This window comes from Hevea brasiliensis, chromosome 13 (genome assembly GCF_030052815.1).
Source record: "Hevea brasiliensis isolate MT/VB/25A 57/8 chromosome 13, ASM3005281v1, whole genome shotgun sequence".
In the NCBI taxonomy this organism is placed as follows: Eukaryota; Viridiplantae; Streptophyta; class Magnoliopsida; order Malpighiales; family Euphorbiaceae; genus Hevea; species Hevea brasiliensis.
Window position 1 is genome coordinate 81,249,603 of NC_079505.1, and position 27,601 is coordinate 81,277,203.

The following is a 27,601-nucleotide window of genomic DNA, read 5'->3' on the forward strand; positions in this document are numbered from 1 at the left end:
TGCGATTGAGAAGATGCTGGAGTAGCTAATATTGTGTCAGTAGTGATGATAGACTACTAAGATTTCAAGGTAGCAAGACTTGCTTCCTTAGATAATAATTCTGTAACCACAATCTCAAGTTTGGGAAAAGGATCCCTATGTAACAGAGAGGATCTGAAAGACTCAAATTCATCATTTAAAGCCAAGGTAAATTGATAAGCCCGAAATTCATCTCTTTCTTTAGCATAAAGTTCAGCATCACGAATGTCATGCCAGAGTGGTTTACATAATGACAATTGGTCCCATAAAGCAGTCATTTCAGACAAAAAATCATTAATGGACTGATTTGGTTTTTGATGCGTGCGATTGAGAGTACCATAAATTTGAAATCAATGAATAGCATTCGAAGTGGAGTATCGCTTGACTAACAAGTCCCAAACTTCTTTGGCAGTATCAAATCGGCCAAATTGGAGTTTGATGGATGGAGCACAGGTGTTGCGTAGCCAAGTAAGAATTTGATGATTCTTACAATCCCATTCCTCAAGACGTTCAGTATATTTTGATTCATCTTCATCTGTGATCTTAGTGGGTTTAGTGACATTACCGGTGACATAATGCCATAATTTTCTGCCTTTGAGAAAGCTAGACATTTCTTGGGACCAAAGGACATAATTGGATCCATTTAAAATGGTGCCAATAGGCTATGATACATCGAACTTCTCCATAAAAAAAAAAATTGTCTACACACAAAAATTGTGATAGACTAGATGAAGCCAAAATGAGAAAAGGCCAAAGTGAAATGAGTGTTGTGAATAAAGACTATTGAATCAGGGATGGAATTACAAGACAAAAATCTATCAAGTCAAACAGCTTTGATACCATGAGAAAAGAAAGAATTTTGTATTTCTGAATCTGTGTATTACAAGATTTATAGGGTTCTATTAATACAGGTATAATTGAGCTAAGAAAAGAAAGAAGGTTGGTAGCAAAAATAAACCTAGATTAAAGCCTAAATCAAGGTAGCAAAAATAAAGCTTAGATTAAAGCCTAAATCAAGGTCCGTAATATTGGGTTAATGACAGAATATTGAGTCAATGACAGCTTAATACAAATATGGCAGTTGTATTCTAACAAACGTAATGTATTAAAATCTTCCTAACTCATCAATTTGGTGAGTTGAAAAAGTAAAGCATTTTGGAGGTTACTTTTTTTCTTTAGAAAAAAACACTTTGCTCCCAAATAAATTTATTACTTTAAAAACTCATAATTTATCTCTAAAATTTTCCTTCAAAACATGGTCTAATGGAAAAAAAAAATGTAAATGTGGCATTGAGATTTGATCGAGTGACCGGGAAAACAAACTTATAAACCTTCGATTGCTGTTTTCATATGGTATTATACTTACTTGGTCATGGTAGTTTAAGCAAGTTTTATTCTATTAATTAAGATTTTACCTGTGGGTAAAATTTTGTTAAAAAAAAATCATAGAAACAGGTAAAATCTTAATTGGCTATGATTTCAGTAATTCTCAGTCGAAAAGTCATATATTGTGGAGTATCTCGATGGACAAATTTTCGCTCAATTCCTTCCCTCTGGTTCTTGATTTTCCTACCAAGTGTACCTCTTATACGAATTAATGCTGATGAAATAGTTTGGTGGGAGCTTCAAGCCTCTTTATTTGAATGCAATTTCCTTCAAAATCTTCAAAACTTTAGTTAATGTCAATTTCAGCTCCATTTTTTGAAAGTATGAACTATATATTCATATCTAACTTTTGAATTTTTGTGTCAACTTTGTAAATTTTGAGATTTAAATTTAATATTTTATAGTTTTGGAGATACTTTAATATTAATAAATTAAAACTTATTGATTTTGTCTACATTAGGTCTTCTTTACAAGACAATAGGCCTTTTCAAAACTTCATTGTTCTTTCTCCTAATTTGGATGGAATGAGAAGATTTCTAAGAGGAAAGAAAGACCTTTGAGAGAATTTCCCAATAACATTCCTAGCATTTTGTTTGCATTGGGAAAATATTATATATGCCCATGAAGATGATCTGAGCTGTTAAAGACTTAACTCCTGATGAACTCAATTTTAAGTTTGAATTTTATTAACTGCTGTTAAAGTTTCTTATGAGTGATGATACATAAGTCTTATTATAAATTTCTAATAGTCTGTACCCTTTCTTTGGCCTTGATAGAGGATACCTCTCCTACCCCTAATTTTTTTTATTATTTTCAAATATATAAATATATATAGACAACGATTTTTTAGAGAATGTGAGACGCATTTGTATCTTAAAACTTGCATTTCCTGCCATATTGAAAAATATCAATTGAATTCTTGCTCAAATATATTGCAAGACGTGAGGATGAAGTAGTCAAAATGCGTGTGAAATTATTTCATAAAGGTCCAATTCCATATATATTATTTTCCTAAATTTACAATATTGACAATGGCGGTCGATCCACACTGATCTTTATGATCAAATTATTCAAGTAAACAACATTTCTAGAAACCAATAGTCTTAGATTGTACGAATGTTCAAGTTTTGAAAATTAAATTGTGTTGGTTCGTATTTAATTAATTAATTATGTAAATGTGATTAATGAGATATTGATGTTTTGAAAATCCTGAAAATGGAAATTGCTCAATGCTCGGTCGATTCTTGTTTAATTAATTTCCACAACATCGATCAAGAGGGATGAAAATTCGCCATCATCAGAATTCAGAAACAGCTTAACACTTCTTCTTTGGTATCCTAATTGGATTTTGAAATACGTGTTTGTTCTGAAACTTCATGGCAACCAGCGAGAGCTTCTTGAAGATGTCCACATTGGGATCAAATCCGGCCGTTGACATCCAACAATTGGTTTTCATCCACTTCCTCAGATTCTTTTTCCCATTTGAGAAAGAATAATATATATATATATATACAAACACACACACCCATCACTGTGTATTTAAAATATAACATGTATGACGATTCATATATTTATGTTTTAAACATATGATAAATTAAATTTGGATAATTTTTTCATTAACAAAAATTTAATGGATTATAATTCCATCTAGATCAGCTTGAAAAACAAAAAATTATTTTTTTAAGACATAAATAAAATTAAATTTAGTAAAATTCAAAACAATTTAATTATTACTCTATGATTAATTTGTTATTCCATATATACTTATTTACATGGAATAATCAGTTATGATATAATTTCTCTAGTGAGATATTATGAGTTTTGATTTTAATGTAATTCTGAAGCAATTCCCTAACCCTGTAAACGTCTATATATGAGCACTATAGACATAATAATCTCTGCATAGTCTATCTACCTCTAAAATATATATGTTATAAAAAATATATATATATATTCTTAGATCTTATATATGTTATGGCATATTTATAACAAGTGAATTTTGTCTTTAAAAAAAAAATGACTTGAATCTTAAGTATATGACCGAAAACAAAGTTTTTTTTTTAATAAAAAACAAAGTATTTAATAACTAAAATAATTGATAATGATATCAAGAAAAATCATTTTTCAAGTTCTAATTTAAACAGTAATTGGAATATTTAAATAATTATAATTTTATTAATATGCATTATTTATAATTTTATTAATAATTTTTAATTATATTGTTATTTTTTTTGATAATTAATAAATTAATAACAAATAATATATAAATTGTATTTTATTAGTTAATTTGATGAAATTAAATAATAGAATCAAAATATTTTTTTTGATAAAAAGTTTAGGTAAGGGAAGGCTCGCCTAACCCAGGACTATACATATCACCAATCTCTTTGAGGGATTAAAATGAAATTTATAGATTACTCGTTAAGAGGGAAGATTAGTAAAATTTAAAGTCTCAACTTAATAGAATTAAATATTTTAATTCATCGTTTATTAAATTTTGATTTAATTTAATTAATATTTTAAAATATAAAAAAAAATCAGTTAGTTAGAAATGCAATTCAATTCTGTTTGATTATGCTTATTTTTGTTTTGAACCAAGAAATTTTGCTAAGGTAGAATTAAATAAAATAATAATAATTGAAATTCACACACCCTTCTTCAAAATATATATATATTATATATATAAAAAGAGGCAAACATCTCAGCACCAATTGGAACTTGACTTTTATTTATGGGAATTGAAAATAAGATAAAGCTTTAGATGTACAAGCAAAGGCAATGAATTAGTCTCCCTTCGCTTTCCTTTTATATATGTCCACCATTTCAAGGATTTTTCTCTCATTAACCTAATTGATTATAAACTCAAGAAAAAAAATATATAATCAAATTTCACTATGTAATATATAGATCTCATATATTTATATTTTGAATTTGTCTAAATAATATTTTTTCTATTTCAAAATAATGGTGGGATTAAAGCCAGGCAAATTGATAGAAGCCTACATAATCATATTTTAATTAAGTTAAAAGGAAAAATTAAGAATGAATATTTAGATGGGGAAGCAAGCACATCTCCTATGCTTTTGGCAAGGCAAATGCACCGGGTGCTTCACCTTCACCTTTTCAATTTTTTGGATCATGATAATCTGCATTACAAATTATCAGCATCCATATCCATTTCTGTATTTTTAAAGAGAGAAAAAACAAAGAGAAGAAAAGGAAATGTGGAGAAAAAGTCAAGGCATAGGGTTTTCTATATTGATAATACTTGTTAAGTACTGCAAATTGATTGTACCACTTGGAGAGAGAGCTTTCAAGTTTCAACCATTTTGTCAAATTCCAAGAGGGGGAGCCACTTGATGAATTCACAACATCATCTTCTCACCATCACCTGTTCCCAAATTTTTAATCTACAAAAAAAAAAAAAAAAAAAAAAAATCTTTTCAATTTATGTTTTTATTTGATCAGCAGTTGGGTGTTTCAACTTAAGTAGATAACTGAAATTAAATTATGGCTTCTGATTCTTGATTAAAATTAAATTATTAATTTTATTTTAAAAAAAAAACTCTAATTTGACCTTTTATTAATTGGCTTCTGATGACACATAGAAAAAAATTTTAAACATGACATATGCAATGTGCCTTAATTATATGCGCTAGGTCAATGCTTTATATGCACTTCATTAATTCTATTTACTTGTAATAGTTTATATATGATACTATATATCTTAGTCTAACTTAGCAGATATTATAACAAATTGCTCAGTTTATTATTGAATTTTAAGTATATTATATATGATGATCTAATAGAACTCTTTTTTAAAGGTTAGGTTAAGAAACAATTAATCAAAAGCATAGCAGCCCTAGTATGTTTTTTAGAAGAGGCCCAGTTAATTGGATTACGGAGGAATTAATTAATTATCAGATTTTAAAAATCCTCACCTCCTTAACACTTTTGCTTGTATTATTTGCGTGTGACTTTTTTTAATTGAACTAGGTCAATGCCTCGGATTCAGCTTTTGACCAATTAATCTTAGGCTATATTTAATACACCGTAATTAAATGTAATTGTATTTTAAAATTTTTATTAAAAATTAATAAAAAATTTTAATTACATCATATTATGATCTATTAAACATGAGTTTTTTTGGCATTAAAATTAAAACTATTTTAAAAATATTAATAAAAAATTTCAAATAATTTTTTTATTCATTTAAAATTATTAGGATTAAAATATATTAATTAATTTAAAAAATATTTAATAAATTAAAGCTCAAATAATAACAACGTTAAATACAACTTAAGATTTGGACTCCCACTTTGTTAAAAATTAATTACTACTAGCTAGCTCCCTTGAAAAAAAGCTGTTATAGCTATTTTATGGATTATATTTAGAAAATAATGTGAAATAAAGGAAAAAAAAATAATTAAATTAATATTTTAACTTGAGTATTTGACTTATAATGTATTGGAGTAATGTTTAAAAATATGAAATCTTGAGTTCAAACTCTAATATTTTTATTTTTTTATAAAATTTTTTGGTAATTTAATAGTTATATGTAGAGAAATTCTTACTTAAATCAGTTGTAGTTGTGCGGTAGCATACACTAGGGTTGGGTTAGTTTTCTAGTAACAATATGCTGTAGTTTATCAACTAGAGTTGGGTTAGTTTTCTAGTAACAATTTGCAGTATTACTTGGCAGACTAGCCTGTATGTGAAGATCAAGTTAAACCAACATCAAATTATAATGCTATTTTAGAAAAAGGTAAGAATTTTGATTGATTATAATTGGTTTTCTACTTTTGTTGAATGGAGAATCTACAGGCCTTGTGTGGATTTGATAATAAGAAGGATATATAAATTATTTTTAGATTTTTATATAAATTTTTTTTAATCGTACTTAAAATGGTATTTTTTTTAAAAAATAATTTCAATTTTTCAATCTCATTACTAAACAGACATATAAAGTCAATAAAAGAATAAATGCAGCCTCCCAATCGTCAAGCTTGTTTACTTTCAAATGTTTAAAATTTGGACTTCTAATATATTTTAACTGCTAAGTCAATGTTTTCATATCAAATCATTTACTTAAAAAAATTATTCCCAAATGGTAGGCCATATTTTTCCTTTACAAAATTGCATCGTTTATCTTGTTGTAGGAGGATCAATTAATAGCTACAAAATCCCAGTCAATATGATTAATTACGAATAATTATTCTAAATATTTGATATGATTTAAAGCATGTATTCAGTTAAAGGGAAGATATAAAAAAAAAATATTATGTAATTTTTTGCTTTTGTTATTTACAGTTTAAGATATATATATATATATATATATATATATATATATATATATATATATATATATATATATATATATATATTTTTGGGTGATGCTTTAGTTTATATGGTAATATGCCGTTTGCATTATAATGGCAAATATCTTAATGCCACTAAAAATATTAATGTGGGATACTAGAAATGATTTTTTTTTATCATTAATTAAAGTGAAATTAAGACAATCTTATTTTTTTCTTTTGTTTGAAAACATCTCATAAGAGCGTGCTACATGTCTAAGTGGCATTGATATAGATAAAATATAAGAAAGAAATATATTAAAATAATATAGGATATTAAACTCATTTCACATCAATCTTTTTATTATAAAATCTCTAATTTTCTAAAAAACTCCCATTTATTTACAAGTTCTAAAAACCACAACATTTGAAAGTAATTCTTTATATTCTCCACTTGCTTGTTAACGATGAAATGTCAATGACGAAAATGTTAGGGAATTACTGGCCTTGTTTTGTTAAAATGAACCACTTTCTAAGAAGTAAGTTACTACGAGGGTAAGTAACTTACTTCTTCTGAAATAGAGAAAAAAAATGGTCTTTTTATTTTCAGAAAGTGTACACTTACTCCTAACTAAATAAATAAATTTGTTTACACTTATTGAGGATTTAATATTGAGGATTTGAAGTTTCTTAACTCACTTACACCCAACCAAACAAGTTCTGAAATTGGTGAATTTAAGTGCTATGGAGACCCAAGAGGTGCAGGGATTGAAATACCAGAAGCAATAAAACTACTGTAGTTTTGCCCTAGAGAAATAATAATGATATTGGTCCCCTGCCAAAGGATTGCGAAATTCTACCATCAACATGAGAAGTCTATGCTTGCATCTGCAAAGCTACGTATAAAGATTGCCCTCAGTGCACAGGGCTCCCCACTTTGCGAGAGTTGAGAAAGTTTTGAAAAAAGAAAATGTAGCATTGAATCATTCATCCTGCTACTAGGCTTAAGCTAACGAGAAAAACAGTGTTATTGACCAGATTTTCTTTTGCGAGCCACTCAATTAAGAAGGCTAATGTGTTATGATCCTTGATTAATGCATAAATGAACTGAAACAATGTGCTCTCAGAGAACAGCAAAAATGAAAAAAAACAGAGGCAACCCTACATAAGCTCGACACTGTTGGGCTATCAAGATTCAAGGCCTCTTCTTTACCTCAACTTTTTATTTAATAGCACAATGGCAAAATTTTAATTCTGTTCATGGAAGGAATCAATTGAAGGGTATAGGAATGTGCAAATTCAGTTAATGGTAATTTTTAAATTAATTATATAATATTGAAAATATTGCAATTTTATAAATTGTGATTGAAATTGAAATATACAACTCAATAATATAAATTAAAATTGCAATCCTATGATAAATTCTATTCTAAAAATAATTCTATCTGTATGAAAATATAAAAAATAAAATAATTCTATTCTAAAAATAATTCTATCTGTATGAAAACATAAAAAAAAAAATTCTATTATAATTCTTAATTTAAAATTAAAATTTATTTTATTTCTATAAAAATTTTATCTTCCCTTAATTATTTTTATATAATTCAAATAAAATAATAACTTAAACTCGTATAACATTTAAATTTTCTAGATATAAAGAGAACAAAAAAATTGTCATAAATTTTGCCATGCTCAATGTATTTAAATTTTTTACTTTATATATATAAAAAATAAATATAACTTAAATATGGGTGTTTTGTATATTTAATAGAAAATTTCATTAAATTAATTAAATTTGATGGATTTTATTAAAATAAAAGAAAAAGCCCATTATATTAGGCCCATCTAAGTAGAAGGCCCAAAATGGCCTCAAATCCTGCGTCCGTTATTGCAAAAGGAACAAAACTGACCCGGTAGCCAAACCCCTTAAGCCTTAAACCCATAGCCTGCCCACAAAAATTGCAGCTTCAGCTTCAACTCAACCTTGGCTTCTCTTCCCTCATCTCATTAGGCGCTGCTTTACAGTTCAGGTTTGCTTAAATATGTTGCTCTCGTTATTTAATTGATTTTTCAATCCAGCATTACCCTTTACCTTTTCGAAGTTCTCTGTTTTATCATCTTCTTGGGAAATCAATAAAAGATGAATCCAATTTTATCAATTTTATGATTTGTGTTGTTAAGTTATTTTGTTATTCGAACAACCCACTTACTTGGTTTGTGCATTGATGATCTATACACAGATTTACTTTGCACACTCTACAATTTGCCGTTTCTTTGCTTGAGGTGATCACAAATGCTTCTGTCAACTCTGAACAAGTTGAATCTCAGTCCGAATGCCCGATAATTTTAAACGCAGATGATATTTTTCTCAATTTGAAGCTACAGCTTGGATCTACCCATCCTGCATCGCTTGCTAATTCTGTTATCGGGTGGCAACTCTCACAAACTGATGTTCATCTCATTGAATCAGGCAAGAAATTCTATACTAAGCTGAAAAGAAAGCTCAAGGACACTAATAATTTCAATAAAGATGAATTTCTTGAAATTTTGAATATGTTTCTTGAGAAAATTGGGGAGAATTTTGGGATTTCAGTTGGGGTTGATTCATCAGATAATGGCTATACTCAGGTATTGATTGAAAAGATGGGCTTTTTGATGGGTCGAGAAGTGGCAGGTTTTGGTTTTGGAAGCATGTGTTAGGTTGGAGATTTGGTATTTGGTAGAGACTTCGATTGTAAAAGGCATTGTTGATCATTCATGTTATTCAAATTTGATAACAAGTCTTGTGGTTAAAAAGAGGTCTGATTTGCTTGCTTTGAGTATTAAACATGCTCCAGATCTTGGATTGACCGAGTTGCTTTGCATTTTGAAATATTTTCTGTGTCCATCAAAAGATGCCTATAGTAGTTTGGTGAATGTCAGGAAGGAATGGGAGAGCGAGGCATCATTAGGTATTGAGAAGGTGAAAGTCAAGAAACTCTCAGACGAGAAATCACGCATAGCCAAGGAGGCTTCAATTTTGCTTATGCTTGCCCATGATGGTTTTTCAACATCTGAGCTTTGTTTGCATTATTTGCTGTCATCATCAAATGTTGATGAAGTTATATTATCATCTTCAATAGGTAGATTGAATGGTAAAGAAATGATGAACTTAATTAGGTATCCGGGGAAATGGTTAAAGAAATATGAAATGTTTCCTCAGGCAGGTCCATGTCCTAAGGCTTCATCTGCGCTGCGCTTGAAAGCTTGTAATTGGGTTCCTAAACTTGAAGATATTGTTAAATGTCTTGGGTTGGTGCTGGATGAAAACTTCTCTTCCCTAGTGTTGCATCCAGAATTTTATGAAGAGCTGAAATCAATAGAGCGTTTGGTTGGTTCTCTAGCTTCAGAAGGCAAACTTTGTTGCGCTGTGGCAAACGTAATCGAGAACTTGAAAACTGAAGCTGAAGGTGAACAGAGTTAGGAGCAATCACTAATGGTTTCTCTGATCTATAATTTATGTTTCAATATTTGGCCCAGTCTATAATCTTATTGTAATGCCACATTCTAATGTAATTTTTATTATTTGCATTCTAATTCAAAAGTCTCTACACTTGCACATTAAGATTTAGATATATCGGCTTCCATACCCTGTGTTTGCCAATTCTGTGTATAAGAAATTCAGTATTAAAATACACTGATCTATGGTTTCTACCCAGTAGAATTAGTGAAAAAATAAGAAAAACATGGATAAAATTAATAGAAATGTTCTTAATTACAAATAATTATTTATCAGAAAGTAAATTTATTTATAAGTTGTAATAAATAATAACATCCATTCATAATAAAATTTAAAGTGAAACAAATTAAAAGATAGGTTGATAAATTATATTGCACTAGACTGAGTAAATGTAATTTATTACGTCCCTTTCAGATAAATTATTTTTTTTTTATAAAAAAAAAATAGAAAGAACTACTTCCGAAAAGTTATACTTTTTTAATTTACTTACATCTAATCAAATTTTTTAATGTGTTTCTAAATTTTTTATAAATACTTTTCCTTTCTAAGGGGCATAAAAATAAAGCAAAATTTTCAGGATTACCACACGTCACTGTCGTCTTTGTTTAATTTCTGTTAACCCACAAAAATGAGACTATGACAACGCCGTCTCAACTCCCAGCACCCTTCGCAAGCCGCTCATCCAAGTATTCGATGCGCGTGATCTTCTTAAAAATGGTCAGGGAAGCTCCAGTCCTTTTGTCATCGCTGGTTTCGATGGACAGAGGAAGCGAACCTCCACCAAGTATCGGGACCTCAATCCAAAGTGTGGAACGAGACGCTTGAGTTTATTGTCTCTGACCCGGATAATATGGATTTCGATGAGCTCGAAATCGAGGTCTTTAATGATAAGAAGTATGGCCACGGCAGCGGCCTGAAAAACCACTTCTTGGGGAGGCTCAAGTTGTACGGTTCTCAATTTGCTAAGAGAGGAGAAGAGGGCTCGTTTATTTCCCTCTAGAGAAGAAGAGTGTGTTTAGCTGGATTAGAGGCGAGATTGGATTAAAATTTTGTTACTATGATGAGTTGCTAGTCGAGGATCAACAGTCTCTGCCTCCGTCAGATAAGGATGCACGGCTACCACAAGAACAGCCCATGAAACATAACATAAACCGAGGAGGCAAGAGCTCCACTAATGCTTACTCTGTAGCTAAAAACGGCAAAAGGTGGGTCCGCACAAGAGCCATCATGGACAGTTTTGATCCACGCTGGAATGATCAGTACGCGTGGCAGGTTTATGAACCTTGCACCGTTTTGACCATTGGTGAATTTGACAATAGTCGTATTTTTGCTGACCTGTCAGAACATAAGTTAGAAACCCGTATAGGTAAAGCCCGGATATGGGTGTCCACCCTGGAAAGCAACAAGATTTATACCAATTCCTATCCTCTGTTGGTTTTACAAAGAACCGGTTTGAAGAAAATGGGTGAGATAGAAATAGCGGTTCGGTTCGCCTGCCCGAGTTTATTATCAGATGCTTGCACCGTGTTCGTTCAGTCATTGCTTCCTAGGATGCACTATCTACGACCACTTGGAGTGGACCAGCAAGAGGAATTGCGTGGGGCTGCCACCAAATCGTTGCTTCGTGGCTTCGACGCTCTGAACCACCACTGGAGCCTGAGGTGGTCCATTACATGTTGGATGCGGATTCTCACACGTGGAGCATGAGAAAGAGTAAGGCAAATTGGTTTCGGATCGTAGCTGTTCTTGCGTGGGCAATCGGAATAATATCCGAAGATGGAAAAGCCCGGTTACAACAGTATTGGTTCATGTTTTGTAGTTGGTGCTCGTTGGTACTAGGATTTGATTGTTCCTACCGGGTTCTTGTACATGTTCTTAATTGGTGTGGTACTATAGGTTTAGGCCCAAGGTACCAGCGGGTATGGATGTAAGATTATCTCAAGCGGAGACATTGGAATCGGATGAGCTGGATGAAGAATTTGATGCAATTCCAAGCTCAAAATCACCGGAACAAATCAGGGCCAGATATGATCGGTTACGTATTTTGGCTGCCCGCGTCCAAACAGTTTTGGGTGATTTCGCAACCCAAGGAGAGGGGATTCAAGCTTGGTGAGTTGGAGGGACCCACGGCCCACAAATTTGTTCATAGCGGCGTGTTTGTCTATAACCATAATTCTTTCTGTAGTGCCACCAAAAATGGTTGCTGTGGCCTTAGGATTCTACTATTTGCGGCACCCAATGTTCCGGAACCCAATGCCACCGGCCAGCCTGAACTTCTTCCTGCGGCTTCCGAGCTTATTGGATAAGTTAATGTAGATTTGGATATATGTTAATAGATAGTAGAAATTACTAAAATTTTTTGGGCACCAAATTGTGAAGCACTGGGGGCGGGGGAGAAGTTAAAAGCTGAAACAACAAAGGACTTAAAAGCTGAAACAACAAAAGACTGCTTTTGGTTGAAAAAGAAAGATTCCTAGAAAAAAAGTGGCAAGTTGGCATAATGTGTCTTTTTCCCCCCTAATTGAATTAATGGATTAAAGGTTGAAAAACTTGGAATAAGAGAATGGAGTGAGGGCAGAGGCAGATTGAAGCAGGAAGAAAAGGAAATTTTAAGCCAGTTAAATGGGAGGGAAAGAGGGAGTTTGCTTTAATGGCGTCGCAGAAGTTTGAACATTTGAAATATTACTTTCTAACCTATAAACTGTATTTTTATTTTAACATTTTTCTATTTCTTCTTTCTCATCTGGTTTCATTTTTGTGTGCTGATAACCTGATTGTAGTGTATTGAGCTCTGCCAGAAGTTCTCAGTTGCAATAAATAAAAATGAATTTCCCTTTTACTTTGCAGTGGTGGCCATAATGTAGCAACAATTGGTGGACATGAAATGTTAGGAGTCAAGATGCAAGGTTGGCAATTGGCAGCTTTGAGACATAATTTTCGAAAAAGTTTGACTTTGAGGGCCATGTATGGCCATGGGGCTATAGAGTACACTATTTTCAGTCCACTGAGTGACTGAGAGTCATTACTTAGGCCACAAAAATAATTCACCGGCACTGCACCTGAAGGAAGCCTTTCAAAACATGTCTTACATTTTGCCCTGTACAGATTCTACAACTCAAACGACAGAGATCTTTTTCCTGATATAAAATGAAATTTCCACTATTAGGCCTTAGCTGATACTTTCAGTAAATGCAGTGTCTCAAATTATTTTGGCTATCAATTACAACATAAGCATATCAATTTGTTTTTTTTTTTTTTAAAACAAATTCATAATTCTACTTGCATCATTGCTAGAGATGGTAATAAGACAGTTACCCATCTCAAATCATGATTTAAAATGTTTTGAACCATTTCCTCTTAAATCATGGTTAAATTAATTATTCCTATAGATGGCCAAAATCATTACTCTGTTCTCCTTATTCCCTCTGTGAAGGAATAGAATCCCATCTTTGCTCTATCTTCACTAGACTTTCTCCCCTCATCCATTGAAGACCCACCCCATCACCAATGTTTCTTAATAATTTTCAGTTGTTTTTTTTTTTTGTTGAAAAGAGTATTGAGGTGTGTCTATCATAACTCGGTATGTTATCAATGCCATAAGAAAATCTGTTGGTCCTCAATATATTCATGATGTCTTGTTAGATGTAATTCAATATTCCACTTATGTGGATCATGTTTATTTTCATTGTGTTAGAGGCTCTGGCAATAGGGAGGCTTATAGTTTAGGCGCTAATGCCATGCATGACGCATCCTTATTTTGTAATCCTCTCCATCAAACCTACTTAATACATCGCAACTCAAGAGAATATATACATAAAACCAAGGATTAAATTATCGTTTTCTCTCTCAATATTTCCTATCATATATACATATAAAGGGCCTCAGATTAAAGCCCAATTCACAATCAAATTCAATAACCTAAAACTCGTGTTAAAAAGGAGAACAAAGAAAATCTAAAAACAAAGGGGAAGGAGGAGAAATTTAAAGACATGGACAACGAAGATAAGGAGGATAAAAAAAGATGGTGACGAAGAGAATAAGAAAAAGAATCCTGAAGATAAGGACACTGCAAAACTAAGGGTTGAGCTTGAAAAGCTTGACACCAAGGTTCAGGCATTTTCTATTTCCGTCAAAAGGTGTAAATATCATTAATGGGTATATAAGAGCTAAAATAGACCAAACAAAAGGTTTAGAAACTAATGAAGCCCATCTCACAAGATAAATCAATCCATGGCTTAAATTAAAGGTTCCTAAACCTAGCACACGAGTCCAGTTTAACATGCCAAAGCCTGGCTATGGTAGAAAGAAACAGAGCAGCCATAGATTGTCGCTATCGCCACCATTTTCTAGACGGCAGTCAGCAGGATCAACTTGCAGGGAAGAACAGAGGGGTTAATAAAGACCCCATAGAAAAACCTAGTAATAAAGGCCACAGATGTGAAAAATAATTTTTTATTTTTCATTTTTCATTTTTTTATGAAAAGTAGGGGAAACGTGTTTATAGATTCTTTTTTTAATTTAAAAAAATTTTAAAAATTATTCACATATTTTATAATTAAAAAAATAAATTATTAACATATTTAAAAATTTTATTTTATTTATAAAATTTTAATATGTATTATTTATTTATTTATTTTAAATAATATAATTAATTTTTTATTTTTATAAATAAATATTTTTTAAATAATTATTTAATTTTAAATATTAAAAATTTATAATATAATTTTGATTATAAAATAGTCATAATTTTCTGCTTGGAAACCCTTGGAAAATAAAATATTTGTTATAAAGGAAAATAGTGAAAAATAAAAATTATTTTCTAAATTTTAATTAAAATTTAAAAAAATTGAAAAGCTGATTTTTAGTTCCCGATGCAGAAAATTAATATATGTGAATATAAAACTATATTTTCTTTTTCTTTTTTTTTCAAAAAACTAATCCAATTTTTCACAAGTACATAAATCCTTAGCGTGCTGACCTTGGCGTCTCAGAGCTTCACAATAACATAAGGCTTTGAGAGTTGGCCACAGCAAGAGGTGGACAAGGTGGGAAGGGAGAGACCCACTGAATGTAAAGAAAGATGAAATTGTCATATATTTCAAGAAGTTGAAAAATTAATTCTGCCAAAGCGAAACCATGCGAATGAACTACTTCAGCACCCTGTCTTTCCTGAAGAGATGAAAAAAATTGGAAATTTAGGAATTTAATTAAGTAGTTTATATAATAATTAATGCAAAAATAACACTGTACCTTCTTTATAGCTGCAGCAAGAATGATAAATTACTGATTAATCAACTGTAAATAGAAAAAAAAAAAAAAAAGAAGCCTGAATTCCATTGAAAAAGAGAGCACAGTAAAGAAACAAAGAAAGAAAGATTATGATGATCCATTGAACATCAAGAAATTAAAAATTAATTCGATAACTTATGTAGGGAATGAAGCTTGGTCCGGGAGCAATGCAATAGCTAGCAGAAACAGAGATAAAGTACTGCATTGGTCACAGACCAAGCTTTATTCCAAACATTGCAATTATCTTCACTTGAACCACTTAATCTTTGATTAGCTAGTGGAAAACCACTTCATCCAACTCATAAAATGCTCTCCTTATATAGCAAAAAATTTCCCCACATAAACCACTCCCATGATAGAAAATATTCAAGCAAGGTTCCATGCACCACCTGCCAACCGCAATCCACCATCTTATATATGGGTTCGATAAGAGAGGTGATTAATGATAATTAAGAGACATTAATCCACTTGGAATTAATTAGCTTCGTCCATGGAGAAATAGAGGTGCAAGATTCATAGTCTTTACATTTTCATGTTAGTACTTAACATAAACAACAGAACATGCATTGCACAATGCACATATATCTTAATATAATGATTCACCACTAATGTCATGTTTCTTGATTAGAAAAGAGACATGACTGAGGTGGAATTTTTATAAAATTGATGATACTCGGTAGCCTGATTTGGTGAGGAGTTGTTTAGAACGGAAACCCAGGATATATCACTCAATTTTCATGTTTCATCCAAAATGTGAAAATCTCTGCGTTAGGAAAAAGGAACCCATCCCACATCCATGAAATTAAATTAAAAGTTTGTGAGATTTTTTTTTAATAAAATTATGTAATTTGATCAGTAGGGATTGAGGCCAAATGTTGTTCACCATGTGTTGCTAATTTGAGAATGACAAGATAATCATCATAATATCCTTGAAGATTGTTGGATTTTCTCTTCTTCCACAATTTCACTTCTCCATTTCCTCAAGATATTTCTTATCCGGTTGATAAAATAATAATAATAATTTTTTTAGTATATTATCTCACAATACTTAAATAAAAAATGAAGGTGATTTCAAAAAAAAAATGAATATCTTAAAAGATTTGCAGAATTTGTAAATGAATTTTCCATAATTTTTGAATAGAAAAGAAGATCCGCTTTATAAAAATTTATCCTTTTTTTTTAATTTTAGCCTATATTGATAAAAATTTTAACTTATTTAATAATTTAAAATTAAAATATATATAATTTATAAATTTCTTTAATTTCATTATTTAATAATTATGATGATAAAAGGAATTTTTAAAAAATATATTATTAAAAGTTAATAATTTTTATAAAATAATAGAAAAGATTTCATATTTATTGAAATTTTAATAAATAAAATAAATATACTAATATAATTATACAAAAATTTTAAGTATATTCACACTTACCTTCACTAAATAGGTTAGAACTGTCGTCAATATTAATAGGATAATTTTTATTTATTTTTTATTTCTGGATAATATTGCCTCTTCTTTCATGCAAGAATTCCTCAAACTAGAGGGTCCGGTGTGAAAAGGAATTGGTTAGACGAGCAAGCCGGACCCAGTGGCTACCAAGTGTTTGCGATTATGATTCTTCTAAATCAGATATTGTTTCTCAGGTAGAAGTTCCATTATCTTAGAACATACATTATTTGGGATGTAATTGCCATCATCGTGGCGTCATCTAGATGTCATAAAATTTGTTTTCCAAGGTATTGCCCAGAAAGAGTTTTGAGGAATGAGGACATCATCCTTGGCGATGTATCATTCACATGGGGAGTTGATGAAGCAATTTACTCTGCCCCAATGCTCTATTGTACTATAGCTAATTCCATAAAATACAAATGCAATTGGTCAAGTCTACCCCACCCTGAAATCCTACCCCCAGTGCCAAAATACCCACTCCAGAAAAAAGAAAAAAAGAAAAGGAAAAAAGACTCGTTATAGCTACTATCTTCTGTATTTTGCTACGTAGGCAAGACCCATACTATATTAGAACAAATACTTTATGGTACTTGCTACTTATTATAGCATTATCTGCATTCCCTGTACTGAAATGTTCCAGAGAGCAGGCAAGTTTGGTGTACTGTTAATGTACTATAGTTCTGACTATCAGTGTTTGTTATAACATTTCTGTATTGTCACCATCTTCAAGCGCCATCTTCAAAATGTAAATGAAATGATGAAACTCCAGGTGAGAAATCTTAATGCAGGGTAGTTAGGTTCCATCAATAAAAGTTGAAGGGTTCTTGGAAGTTTCCCTATCTACAAATGTTAGTAAGTTTGTAAGTATGAGGAAATTTCCTCTTGGCTCTCTCTATCTATTTTCAATATATTTTCCTTCCAGCAACTCATAACAGGTTAAAAGAAAATTTTGACTCAGATTGTTCTTAAATTTTTAATTAAAAGAAATGAGCAATTGTCCAGGTTTATACCAGGATATTGGCAAAAAGGCCAGAGGTTATCGTCTTCTCTTCTCTTCACATCCTGTCTTGCTTTCTACTACATTATCTTTTTGAACTTTACTTTTCTTGATAAATTACTCATAGGTTTGTTTACATTTTCACTAGATCTTCTCTACAGAGATTACGCTCATCAACCAAAACTCATTTTCTTTACCTTAACATCAAGTGGAATTTTGATCTCTCATGTGAAAGTAATGTATTTCTACTTGATCTTTTAGCATATTTTCTCTATTGTTATATCCAGCTATGGGATTGGATGAGTTGTGCATGCTTTCTTGTTTCTTTATTGGAATTTCTGGGGCTAAAGATGTTGGAAAATGGTGGACAGTGCATTGCATATCCCTTTCTGACATTTCATTTCATCTTATAAGTTTGCAGATTCTCTCCTATTCTCCTAGAACATTAATGACTAATATAGGAATCAATTCTTTGAACATTCTTTCTCCCTAAGTTTATTCCTTCTTATTTTTCTCAATTACCTAATAATTATTTGGTTCGTTTCCATTACTGTTGCAGCACCGGAAATTTTGCCTGGAGTCACAACATTTTTCAGATTCACAATTCCTGATTCTTGTAAGGTAATAAAATTGAAATTTTGTCAACTTATGCATCTGAAGATCTTTCATGTCAATGTTGTTAACAATCATGTTTGAGAACTTCCTGATGAGACCAAGGCTAATTAATGTATTACATTAAGACAAATATAGACATATGAGTCCTCTGAAGGCAATGGTGTCTGCAAATAACAGGTGGAACTCAGATTCTTGGGTGACTATTTCGGGATCGCTGCAGGCGTTGAAATGCAGGCATGTGAACAGGGACCCTTTAGAGGAAAGGGATATAACCCATTTGTAAATTTATCAGGTTTAGCAGGAAACACTTTTTTCTCTCTTGGGACTGACATTTCCTTCAATGTAGCAACAAGGAATTTTGATGAATTCAGTGCTGGTTTGAGCTTCAACAGTCCCTTCCTTATTTCTGCCTTGAACTTGTGAGCAATCCCATTACCAGTCTCAGAAAGAAAAAAATCTTACAGGATGGGACTTTGGTCTAAAATTTTTAATCTGTTATCTTCTTGTAAATGCAGGGATGACAAACTTGATGCTGTAAAAGCTTCCTGTCACTATACGTTCAATCCCTTACCACGACTGCCATTGCAGCTGAATTGAATCATAATTTTTCAGAAAATGGAGCAACCACAGTTACAGTTGGCGCACAACATTCCTTTTTTCCATTTACATTGATGAAGGTTCGTGTGAACAATGAAGCCAAAATTGGTGGGCTAATTCGGATGGAACTGTGGGAAAAGCTCCTAGTAGCCGCAACAGGAGTTGGATTTCAGGGCTGCAAACAAAATTTCTAAGATTGGAATGTCCATAAATTTCAATCTCTAGAGCGGCTTCGCTTGAGAATAAATACTGTTATTTTGAGTTTATATGACAGCCTCCATTCCATCAAGATTTATATATAGTTTTTATTTTTTGTATTCCTTTATTAATACAACAAACGTTGGGGAAAGTGATTAGCGGAGTATGTACAAAACATGCGGATATACAAAACGAAGAAGGACAACTTGAGCAGCGATTTTGATGCATAGAGTCGCTGGACTTTGAATTTCCTTCCTTTAAATTAAAAATGATTAAACGACGAATAAGAACACAAGAAATTTTATCAGCTATTGGAAACAAGAAAATATGCAAAATGCAGTCTGTTTGTGCCAGTGGCAACAGATTTGTCTCGAAGAATTCTCGTCTTTGAGCTAATCCAGAAGCTTCAGACTTGAAAATTGAACATAAATTGGAACCTACTACTAAAGAAAAGGGATGATATTTGATTATGTGAATTGAAAATTTTTTTATATATATTTTCTTATTATTTATGCTTCTTTTATTAAAAAAATATTTTTTTTTTTTAAAAAGAGTTAATTACAAAAGTACATACATTTGGTCCCATCTTAAAAACCTTAAACCTAATACTAGGGTTTATTGACTGATTAGAGTCCCTACTCCCTATTATGTGTGGCGCTCGCTTCTTTTATAAAGCAAGTCTCTTTACCATTGAACCAGAAAGGTAAAGAACAAAGTTTACCACTAACTCCAAAACACGAACAATATCAACCACTGTTGGAAAACAATACAATTATATAAAGTTCAATTTACAAAGCTATTATTCATGCTGTGTTTATTTACAAGCTTCTTGGTTCTTGCACACTGAAATTGTGAAGATATTACACAAAACGTTTTCTTTAGAGAAGGGAGAGGACGATAGAGAGAACCACTACTCATGCAACTCGCATATTTTTTGAAGCACGGAGGCAAGTGAAATGAAAGTGTCATCACATAACAAGACCTCAACATTTGAAACCTTTGCCCAAAAAACAAAAGGAAGTAACGCTTATAAAGCTCCTGTCAACACAAACCCATAAGGCCATAAAGCTGCAAATGTACCTCAGTTACTGGTGGGCAGAAGCCTGGAGCAGTCCATCACGAATCTGAGAAGCAACATCACGTATAGCACCAGGTCCATGAGGAATAAACACTGCAGATGATTTAGACGCAGCACCAATTTCCTTCATTGTGTCAAAATATTGAGTGACAAGGACCATGTCCATGATATCTTTTGCAGTGGTGCCTGGTACATTTTCAGAGAAACCCAGCACACTATCCCTTAATCCATCCACAATTGCCTGTCTCTGACGAGCAATACCCAGCCCAGCAAGATATTTTGCTTCAGCCTCACCCTCAGCTCGCTTAATTTGGAGAATCTTCTCAGCCTCTGCCTTCTCATTTGCTGCCACCCTCAGTCTTGCAGCTAAGAAAGCAACAAGTTAATCAGAAAAAAAACATATCAAGTAAGATATGATATAATAAAGAGAGACAATGTTCTCCAAGATCAAGTGTTCAAATTGAGATAGTTGGACCACAGGCAATAATTAATCTAAGAGTTGCAATCTTGATTTATTATGGACATTGCAGAACAACCAATGTGTGTGGCATCCATAGGGAACAGAAGCACCTTTGAACAACTATTGGAACTTCAAAAACCCAAACCAATAAATTTAAACTTTGAAATTAAATGTTGACTGAAGGGAACACTAACAACTCAGTTGAAAAACAAGAACATTCTTTGACTGACATATTCTAGAGTTTCCCAATAGATGCATTTAGTGATCCAATTTCCAATTAAAACCTTAAATCACAGAACAAGACCTCAAACCTATTAAATACAACAATGATTAATCAAGCTTCCAAATCTCCTGTTCTCACCTCTGTTCTCAGATGTAGACTCTAGCTGATGGGGTGAACTGAAAATCGATGGAGTCTGTAGTATTAGGATTTTTGTAACCTTAGGCATGTATTCTTGTTCTGAAATTGATTTGTGTTTCCTCTGGTTAGGAGTGCTTGAATATCTTTTAAGTTGCAGACTTTTTGTATTGCAGAGGTATTTTTGTAATGGTCTAGGTTTTTTCACTTAGCATTATAAGCCTTAGGTTGGGTGTTCTAGGTTAGTCTATTGGCATGGTTTAGTCTGAATTATTTTGCTAAGTCTTTCCTAATTTTATTAATTTTAATAAAATTATGAATTATCAAAAAAAAAAAAAAGTAATAATAGTCATCCAAATTTCTATCTTGAATCTAATCTTCCTGATGTATCATGTGCCTCCACTCCCCAAAACCATACTTTTTCGCACTTTTTGAATTGTGCTCCGCATAGGATTTTGGTTTTGATGGAAAAGTTATTGAAGTCTGTCATAGCCCCTTTCTTGATCTGTCTCCATGGGTTTGAATGTTGTCCAGACTCTAGCATAAATGCAAAACCGAAGTTTGATACTTTATACTAAATATTAGAAAGGTTGGGAGAAATTCACTTTCTTGATAGCAGCAAATCACTTTTTTAATCACAATCCTCATTCTTCTGCTCGCCTAAAGAAGATGGTGGAGATTAAGCATTTCTGTGATTGAAAGAATCTCTTATAATTTCAAGTAAAGAATTGAAGGGATAAAGAAGAGATCAAAAAATAGAGGAAGGGTTCACAATGATGGCACAATTGATGTTCAATAGTCTGCATTATAAGTATATGGAGAGTTTTTTATGGGTGGGAAAATAATCAGCTCGCTATCGACATACTAAATGTTTTACCTGCATTTATTTCATTCATTGCCCGCTTTACATGCTCATCTGGTTCTATATCAACAATGAGTGTTTGCACAATTTCATATCCATAAGTAGACATAGCCTGACAAATATCATTGAACACCACATTGTTACATATTTATGAGACTTGAATTTCTCAACTAACAAAAGTTTCATCACTACTATACGTTTGCTTTCACAATATGGAGAAAAAAAAAAAACATATCTTTAAGTTTATTTACCTTTTCAAGTTCGTCTTCCACAGCTTTGGCAATTTCATTCTTCTGCTCAAAAGCATCATCCAGATCAAGTTTTGGAACACTTGCCCTAATTACTAAAATTATGGGCCAAAGTAGTTGAGCTCATTATGGGTTGAATAAGATGATTGAGAATCAAATGTCAAAAGAAGTATGTATCCATGTTTATATGAAAACATACATATCCATGTCTATACAATCATGCATTATTGATGAGAAGTATCATATACCATCAAAAACATAGGCCTGGATTTGGGTTCTAGTGTTGCTGAGTTTGTAGAAAGCATCACTTGCTTTATCTGCCAGTGCGCGATACTGAATAGATGCAACAACATTAACAAATACATTGTCCTGAAAATAAATGGAAAGAAGGGTCAGTTTGTCTCAGCTGCCAACATTAGGGGTATGTGTAACATCAATCAGCAATTCAGCACAATTACAAAACTAAAGGTAGCACAGACGTGGTTTTGTGGTTGACCTACTCCCTTTCCAACCCAAATCCCCCAAAGAAAAATAAGATAAAAAGGATGTGAAAACAGAGGGTGAAGTTGTAAAAATAAAAGAATCACAACAGTCCCTGAATTCTGAAGAGAAATGAACAAAAGAAATAGCTCCCTGTTTTTTCTCTACATCATTATGTGCCCAAATTGGTTAAATGATTCAAGCCTACAAGATTAGAAATTTAGAACCAAGGAAATATTCAAAAAAGGATTTAATACCAACCAAAAAGCATCCAGAAATATTAAATATTCAAAACCACCCAGCAGCTCCCAAGGTTAAACTATCATTCTTGAAATAGACAGACCTTTGTCTTGGTCTCACAACGAACATCCAACTGCTGCAACCTCAGTGACAGATGGCCGGAAAGCTGGCTTCCAAAAATCCAAGGTAGGCAATGGCATCCAGGGTCAAGAACTTCATCAAATTTCCCAAATCTCTCCTTGATAGCTACTGTGGACTGGTCAACTTGCACGCAACAACACAGATTACCCATCCTCTCTACAGTCCAATACATCCCAAAATAACATGTAAGTCAAAGTGAAACTAAAACATGATATTTCACAATGATTAGCAATTTTTTTTAAAAAGGAGTACACATTGAATCTATAATATCCCAATCAACATACTTTACCAGACAGCAAAGACAGAAAAACAAAATTCACACTCAATAGAATCACGAAATTCCTACATTCAATCTGAAACTAGAAGACTTATTTATGGTATTTGAAATGTAAGTGAGCTAATGGTGACTAAATTTCCTAAAACAAGCTCAAGGTCTCATAGGAAAATAATCTAAATGCTAAAACAAAATAACATATATTTTACGCTTCAAAAAAGTGAAAAGTGACAGGAGAAGTGGAAAATAAATAGTAGTTCCAACTGTCACCAGAATCAAATTTGACACAACAGATAAGTGCGGGGAAAAAAATCTAGCAATAGACCAAAACCTGGAAAACTTCCTGCAACTTCTCCAGAACTTTGAACTCAAATCTGAGAGAAAATTACTGATTATTATTGACGAGGTTGGGGGGGGGGGGGGGGGGGGGGGGCGCGGGGGGCGCGGGATGCGGTAGGGTTGGGGGGTTACCTTGCTTCCCAAATATAAATCCTAAAACTAATTAAGAACTTACATAAATCCTAAGGAAATACGAATAGAAAAGTCGATAGCCAGCTAAAATAAAAGCCATAAACTAAGGGAATCACAAGATGCGTTTGTTGTTTTGAAAGAAAGAGACTTGAAAGTGACAAGCACACTGAAAGGCAAAGAGCGAGAAAATGGCAGGAAAGACAACTCAAGAAGATTATAAAAATTATAGACAGTGTGCCGGCAACGGGAAGTCATCATCATAGAAAAGGCCTTACAATTTTATTGGTATATATTGCCATAAAAGGTTAGATGTCTGAGCTGTATCAAAAGCTGCAAATTTGATTTTAAACACCCCAACAAATTATTATATGGATAGAAATGAATTTCTGGTTGAAGTAAACCTCAAAATCATCGTCATGATTATATCAAACTGCCAAAAAAAAAAATAGAAAGAAAAACAACAGATGGTATTTCTTGTGTTTTTGTTGATAAGGTTAAAAAGGATTCCCTTTTCATCGATAAATAAAATAATGAAATATGAAAATCAGAGGTCAGTTGAGGAAGGGGAGGGTTAGTGAAATTGGTCAAGGCAGATAAGGAAAGAGAAATTGGGAGGAAAGAAGGTTTTACCTCTGCTTTGAAATAATGGAATTCGTAGAGAGGAAGAAAGCGGCAGTTATGGAAGAAAGAAAGTATTGTGAGTGGCTACGGTCCAGGCAAAGGCACACAGATATTGCCTTCTCTGTGGGTTTACGCACCAGTAAACGAGCAGAGCCACTCATTCAACTCACTCTGGGAGTTAATATCCTTTTCAATAATAATCAAAATCTTTTCAAGATAAATATACATTCCATTTCAATTTTACTCGAAAGTCTGGACATACACACGTATACAAGCAAATTACGCACAAGATATTTGCAAAAATTTTCAATCCTCCATGGATGCTTGCGAGAATTTAAGTTTAAATTGATTCCCAATTTCTCATTTCTTCAACCATTCCACATAAAACCAAGAGTCCAAGAGTTAAAAAGACTGATACATGGTGGTAGATAAAATATTTTATTTCTACCAATTGAATAGTTTTGTTTTTTGTTTAAATTACACATGCAGGAAATGACCACTATTTTTTTTCCTCAACCCAATAATTACAGACAACAGCAAGGAACCTGCAAAGAATACAAAAAATTAAGTACATCAAAAACTGCTTGAGCATAGAATCACAACATATATTATTATTCCTCCTCTAAATCAAGTCCCCCTATCCGTCTTCTCCTCTTATCAAAAACAGCTTTAAAGGACTCGTGTTCTGCTCGGAGTCGTTCTTGGAAAGTGCTCTGTCTCCTCGACTCGCCCATACTATGGGTTGATGTTAGGCTTCCATCCTTGGGTAATGGGTTGGACTTCTGCAGGTGTTAAAGCATTTATATAGCAACCATAAAGTTAGCTCCATGTTCGGTTCAGCAGCTAAAGCCTTTGTAAGCTTCATTTATTGTGGGGTGTGCATGCACAAATGCAACTGTGTTTTATTGATGAAATTACGAATAATAAAAAAAAAAAATCAAGTAGCTAGCCTACCAGAAAAGCAGGCATGTTTTTCCAGCAAAAAAAAAAAAATCGCTGCATGTGTGTAAATATTGAAACTAACATTTATGCTATGAGGAATAATGTAATCAACAAGTATATTCAATTTTAATCATCTAAATTTTGACAAAAGAAGCCAACCAAAATAGGCGCACAACTTACCAAATTGTATCCAGCACCTGGTCCAATCACTAAAGACCGCACATTTGCCTTTGCTGCACCTATAGAAAAACCAGTATTGCCAACCTGGACAAGCAAAATAGTTGTAAGAAGGAAAGGAGTTTTATTAAAAAAAAAAGAATGTTCACTAACATTATAATGCTGCAATACAATGATACGACTGGTTATGGGAAAAGGTTGGGACAAAGAAACAAGAAAAGGAGGGAAAATGGAAAATGTGACACAGCCTCCTAGGGCAGAGAAAAATGTTCTAAATCCATAATACAGAAATGCCTGAAGAAACAACAGCTTGAATCCTGAGCATCCTTGAGGAAATATAGAAGATCCAGATTTTAAATACAGTTTAGGATCTAGTATGCCAATACTTTCTTACTTCCATTCAAACGGTCCAGTGCATAATCTTGTTTTATGCATCACATGCTTGAAAATGCCTTTTAAAACTTGCTTGTAGATGCTCGATAATATCATCACATTTAATAGAGTTTGTAATCTTTCTTTGACTCACAAATATAGTCCAATTATTGTCATTGGCATCTAATAAGGTCCCTAAAACAGAAATTGCACAGCATTAACACCACACAACAAAAGCACTAAACATAATGGTAACCTGGTCGCCCAACGCACGGATTTTCCTTGCTTTCCATCTGCTTGAATTAACCCAGAAAGAGCATTTAAATTGCCCTTCATTCTTTCATACCCTTCTGTATCATCTTCATCTAAATCATCTGACCATTTACTTTTACCTAATTCTTTCACTCCTTGTGCAGAATGGTCCTCTTCAGCATCCCATCTCTTCCCATCTTTTGGAGGAACTGAAGTTCAAAATGATAAAGTAAATAAGAGAACTGAACAAGTTTTGAAGTGGTAACATATTTTCTCAGTGGGTGAAGAGACACGGCTTGTGTACATGAACAAGAGCATATTAGAACCAACAAATAAACTTTTCAACCAAAATGTGAAATAAAGTTTTTATGTATGTAGACACAGCAGATATTCAAACATTATATTCATCACCCGCACGCTGCTAGTGAATATATATTGTATTCCACAGTACAAATCACAACTATCATGGAGATGTTTCTTTTCTGATTCAGCAGGGGAATGACAGTATAAAAAATCCAGGCATTAGTAGTAAAAGTAGAAATAATTTTTGCATAAAGCTTCCACCTAAAGTTCAATACCTTGATGCTAGCTAGATTGCAGGTCTAAATTTATGTAAAATGTAACCTTCTCTCTGGGCATGGCCAGGGGTTTAAGACTCCTCGAGGTGATTATTGAGTAACGGCAGTTAAATAATTGCCCAGTCAGAGCCAAGAAATGAAATTAAAAGGTAAATGTTAACACAATTACGTTTCTTTAATATTTGTGCCAATGACAACAAAGATACACAAATCATATCATTTGTAGTCACTATTTTGAGAGCAGAAGACATAAATGTACCCTGAGGCAGATTATCCTCCAAGAGTTCAGGTATGGCCTTCTCAGTATTTCTTTCCAGCAGTCCAGGTGGATTATCATCATCTTCAGTATCCATATCAACCCTTGAAAATTGACACAAGAATGAATTTAAATCAAAATGGTGGAAAAACTTACACAAAGTTAAAGTGTAAACTTCATTTTATATGATGAACAAAGCTGAGCTATTTATTGTAGTTCGACTCATCTCAAATTACACAGGCAAAATGATAACTATGAGAAGTTTATAAAAGTCCACATAATTTGTTTTTCTAATGTCCCTGTATTTAAGAAACACACACACACACTTACTCTTACATGGTTTTCTTTCCTATAAATTTCATATACTTGGGATACACATAGACAGACACATTACAAAACATCACCTGGTTCAACACTTGTCATTTCATTTCTATAAAAAATGCT

The 27,601-nt window shown here is 32.5% G+C and overlaps 2 protein-coding genes, 1 long non-coding RNA gene and 3 pseudogenes across 5 annotated transcripts; 3 read left to right on the forward strand and 3 right to left on the reverse strand.

The window, feature by feature from the left end:
- Positions 1-7,445: 7,445 nt before the first annotated feature.
- On the forward strand, positions 7,446-10,315 carry LOC131172210 (uncharacterized; annotated as a pseudogene).
- Positions 10,316-10,836: 521 nt separating this feature from the next.
- On the forward strand, positions 10,837-13,131 carry LOC110645858 (protein QUIRKY-like; annotated as a pseudogene).
- Positions 13,132-13,790: 659 nt separating this feature from the next.
- On the reverse strand, positions 13,791-15,937 carry LOC131171741 (uncharacterized). The gene is made up of 3 exons (XR_009142380.1): positions 15,451-15,937; positions 15,179-15,369; positions 13,791-14,570 (listed from the first exon to the last, which is right to left on the reverse strand). It is a non-coding gene; the product is annotated as an uncharacterized LOC131171741 (long non-coding RNA).
- Positions 15,938-17,102: 1,165 nt separating this feature from the next.
- On the forward strand, positions 17,103-19,415 carry LOC131172211 (mitochondrial outer membrane protein porin of 36 kDa-like; annotated as a pseudogene).
- Positions 19,416-20,093: 678 nt separating this feature from the next.
- On the reverse strand, positions 20,094-24,720 carry LOC131171945 (hypersensitive-induced response protein-like protein 1). Of its 3 annotated transcripts, none has more exons than XM_058132458.1 (6): positions 24,590-24,720; positions 23,177-23,370; positions 22,602-22,722; positions 22,357-22,448; positions 22,121-22,217; positions 20,094-20,791 (listed from the first exon to the last, which is right to left on the reverse strand). In XM_058132458.1, exons 2-6 carry the CDS (start codon positions 23,363-23,365, stop codon positions 20,433-20,435), a joined length of 858 nt encoding a protein of 285 aa, XP_057988441.1. In that variant the 5' UTR covers positions 23,366-23,370; positions 24,590-24,720; the 3' UTR covers positions 20,094-20,432. The 3 variants fall into 3 exon arrangements, with proteins under 3 accessions (XP_057988441.1, XP_057988443.1, XP_057988442.1); XM_058132460.1 differs by lacking the exon at positions 24,590-24,720 and adding an exon at positions 24,235-24,579; XM_058132459.1 differs by lacking the exon at positions 24,590-24,720 and adding an exon at positions 23,820-24,579.
- Positions 24,721-24,999: 279 nt separating this feature from the next.
- On the reverse strand, positions 25,000-27,262 carry LOC131171946 (uncharacterized). The gene is made up of 3 exons (XM_058132461.1): positions 27,161-27,262; positions 25,703-26,532; positions 25,000-25,362 (listed from the first exon to the last, which is right to left on the reverse strand). Exons 1-2 carry the CDS (start codon positions 27,252-27,254, stop codon positions 26,267-26,269), a joined length of 360 nt encoding a protein of 119 aa, XP_057988444.1. The 5' UTR covers positions 27,255-27,262; the 3' UTR covers positions 25,000-25,362; positions 25,703-26,266.
- Positions 27,263-27,601: the final 339 nt, after the last annotated feature.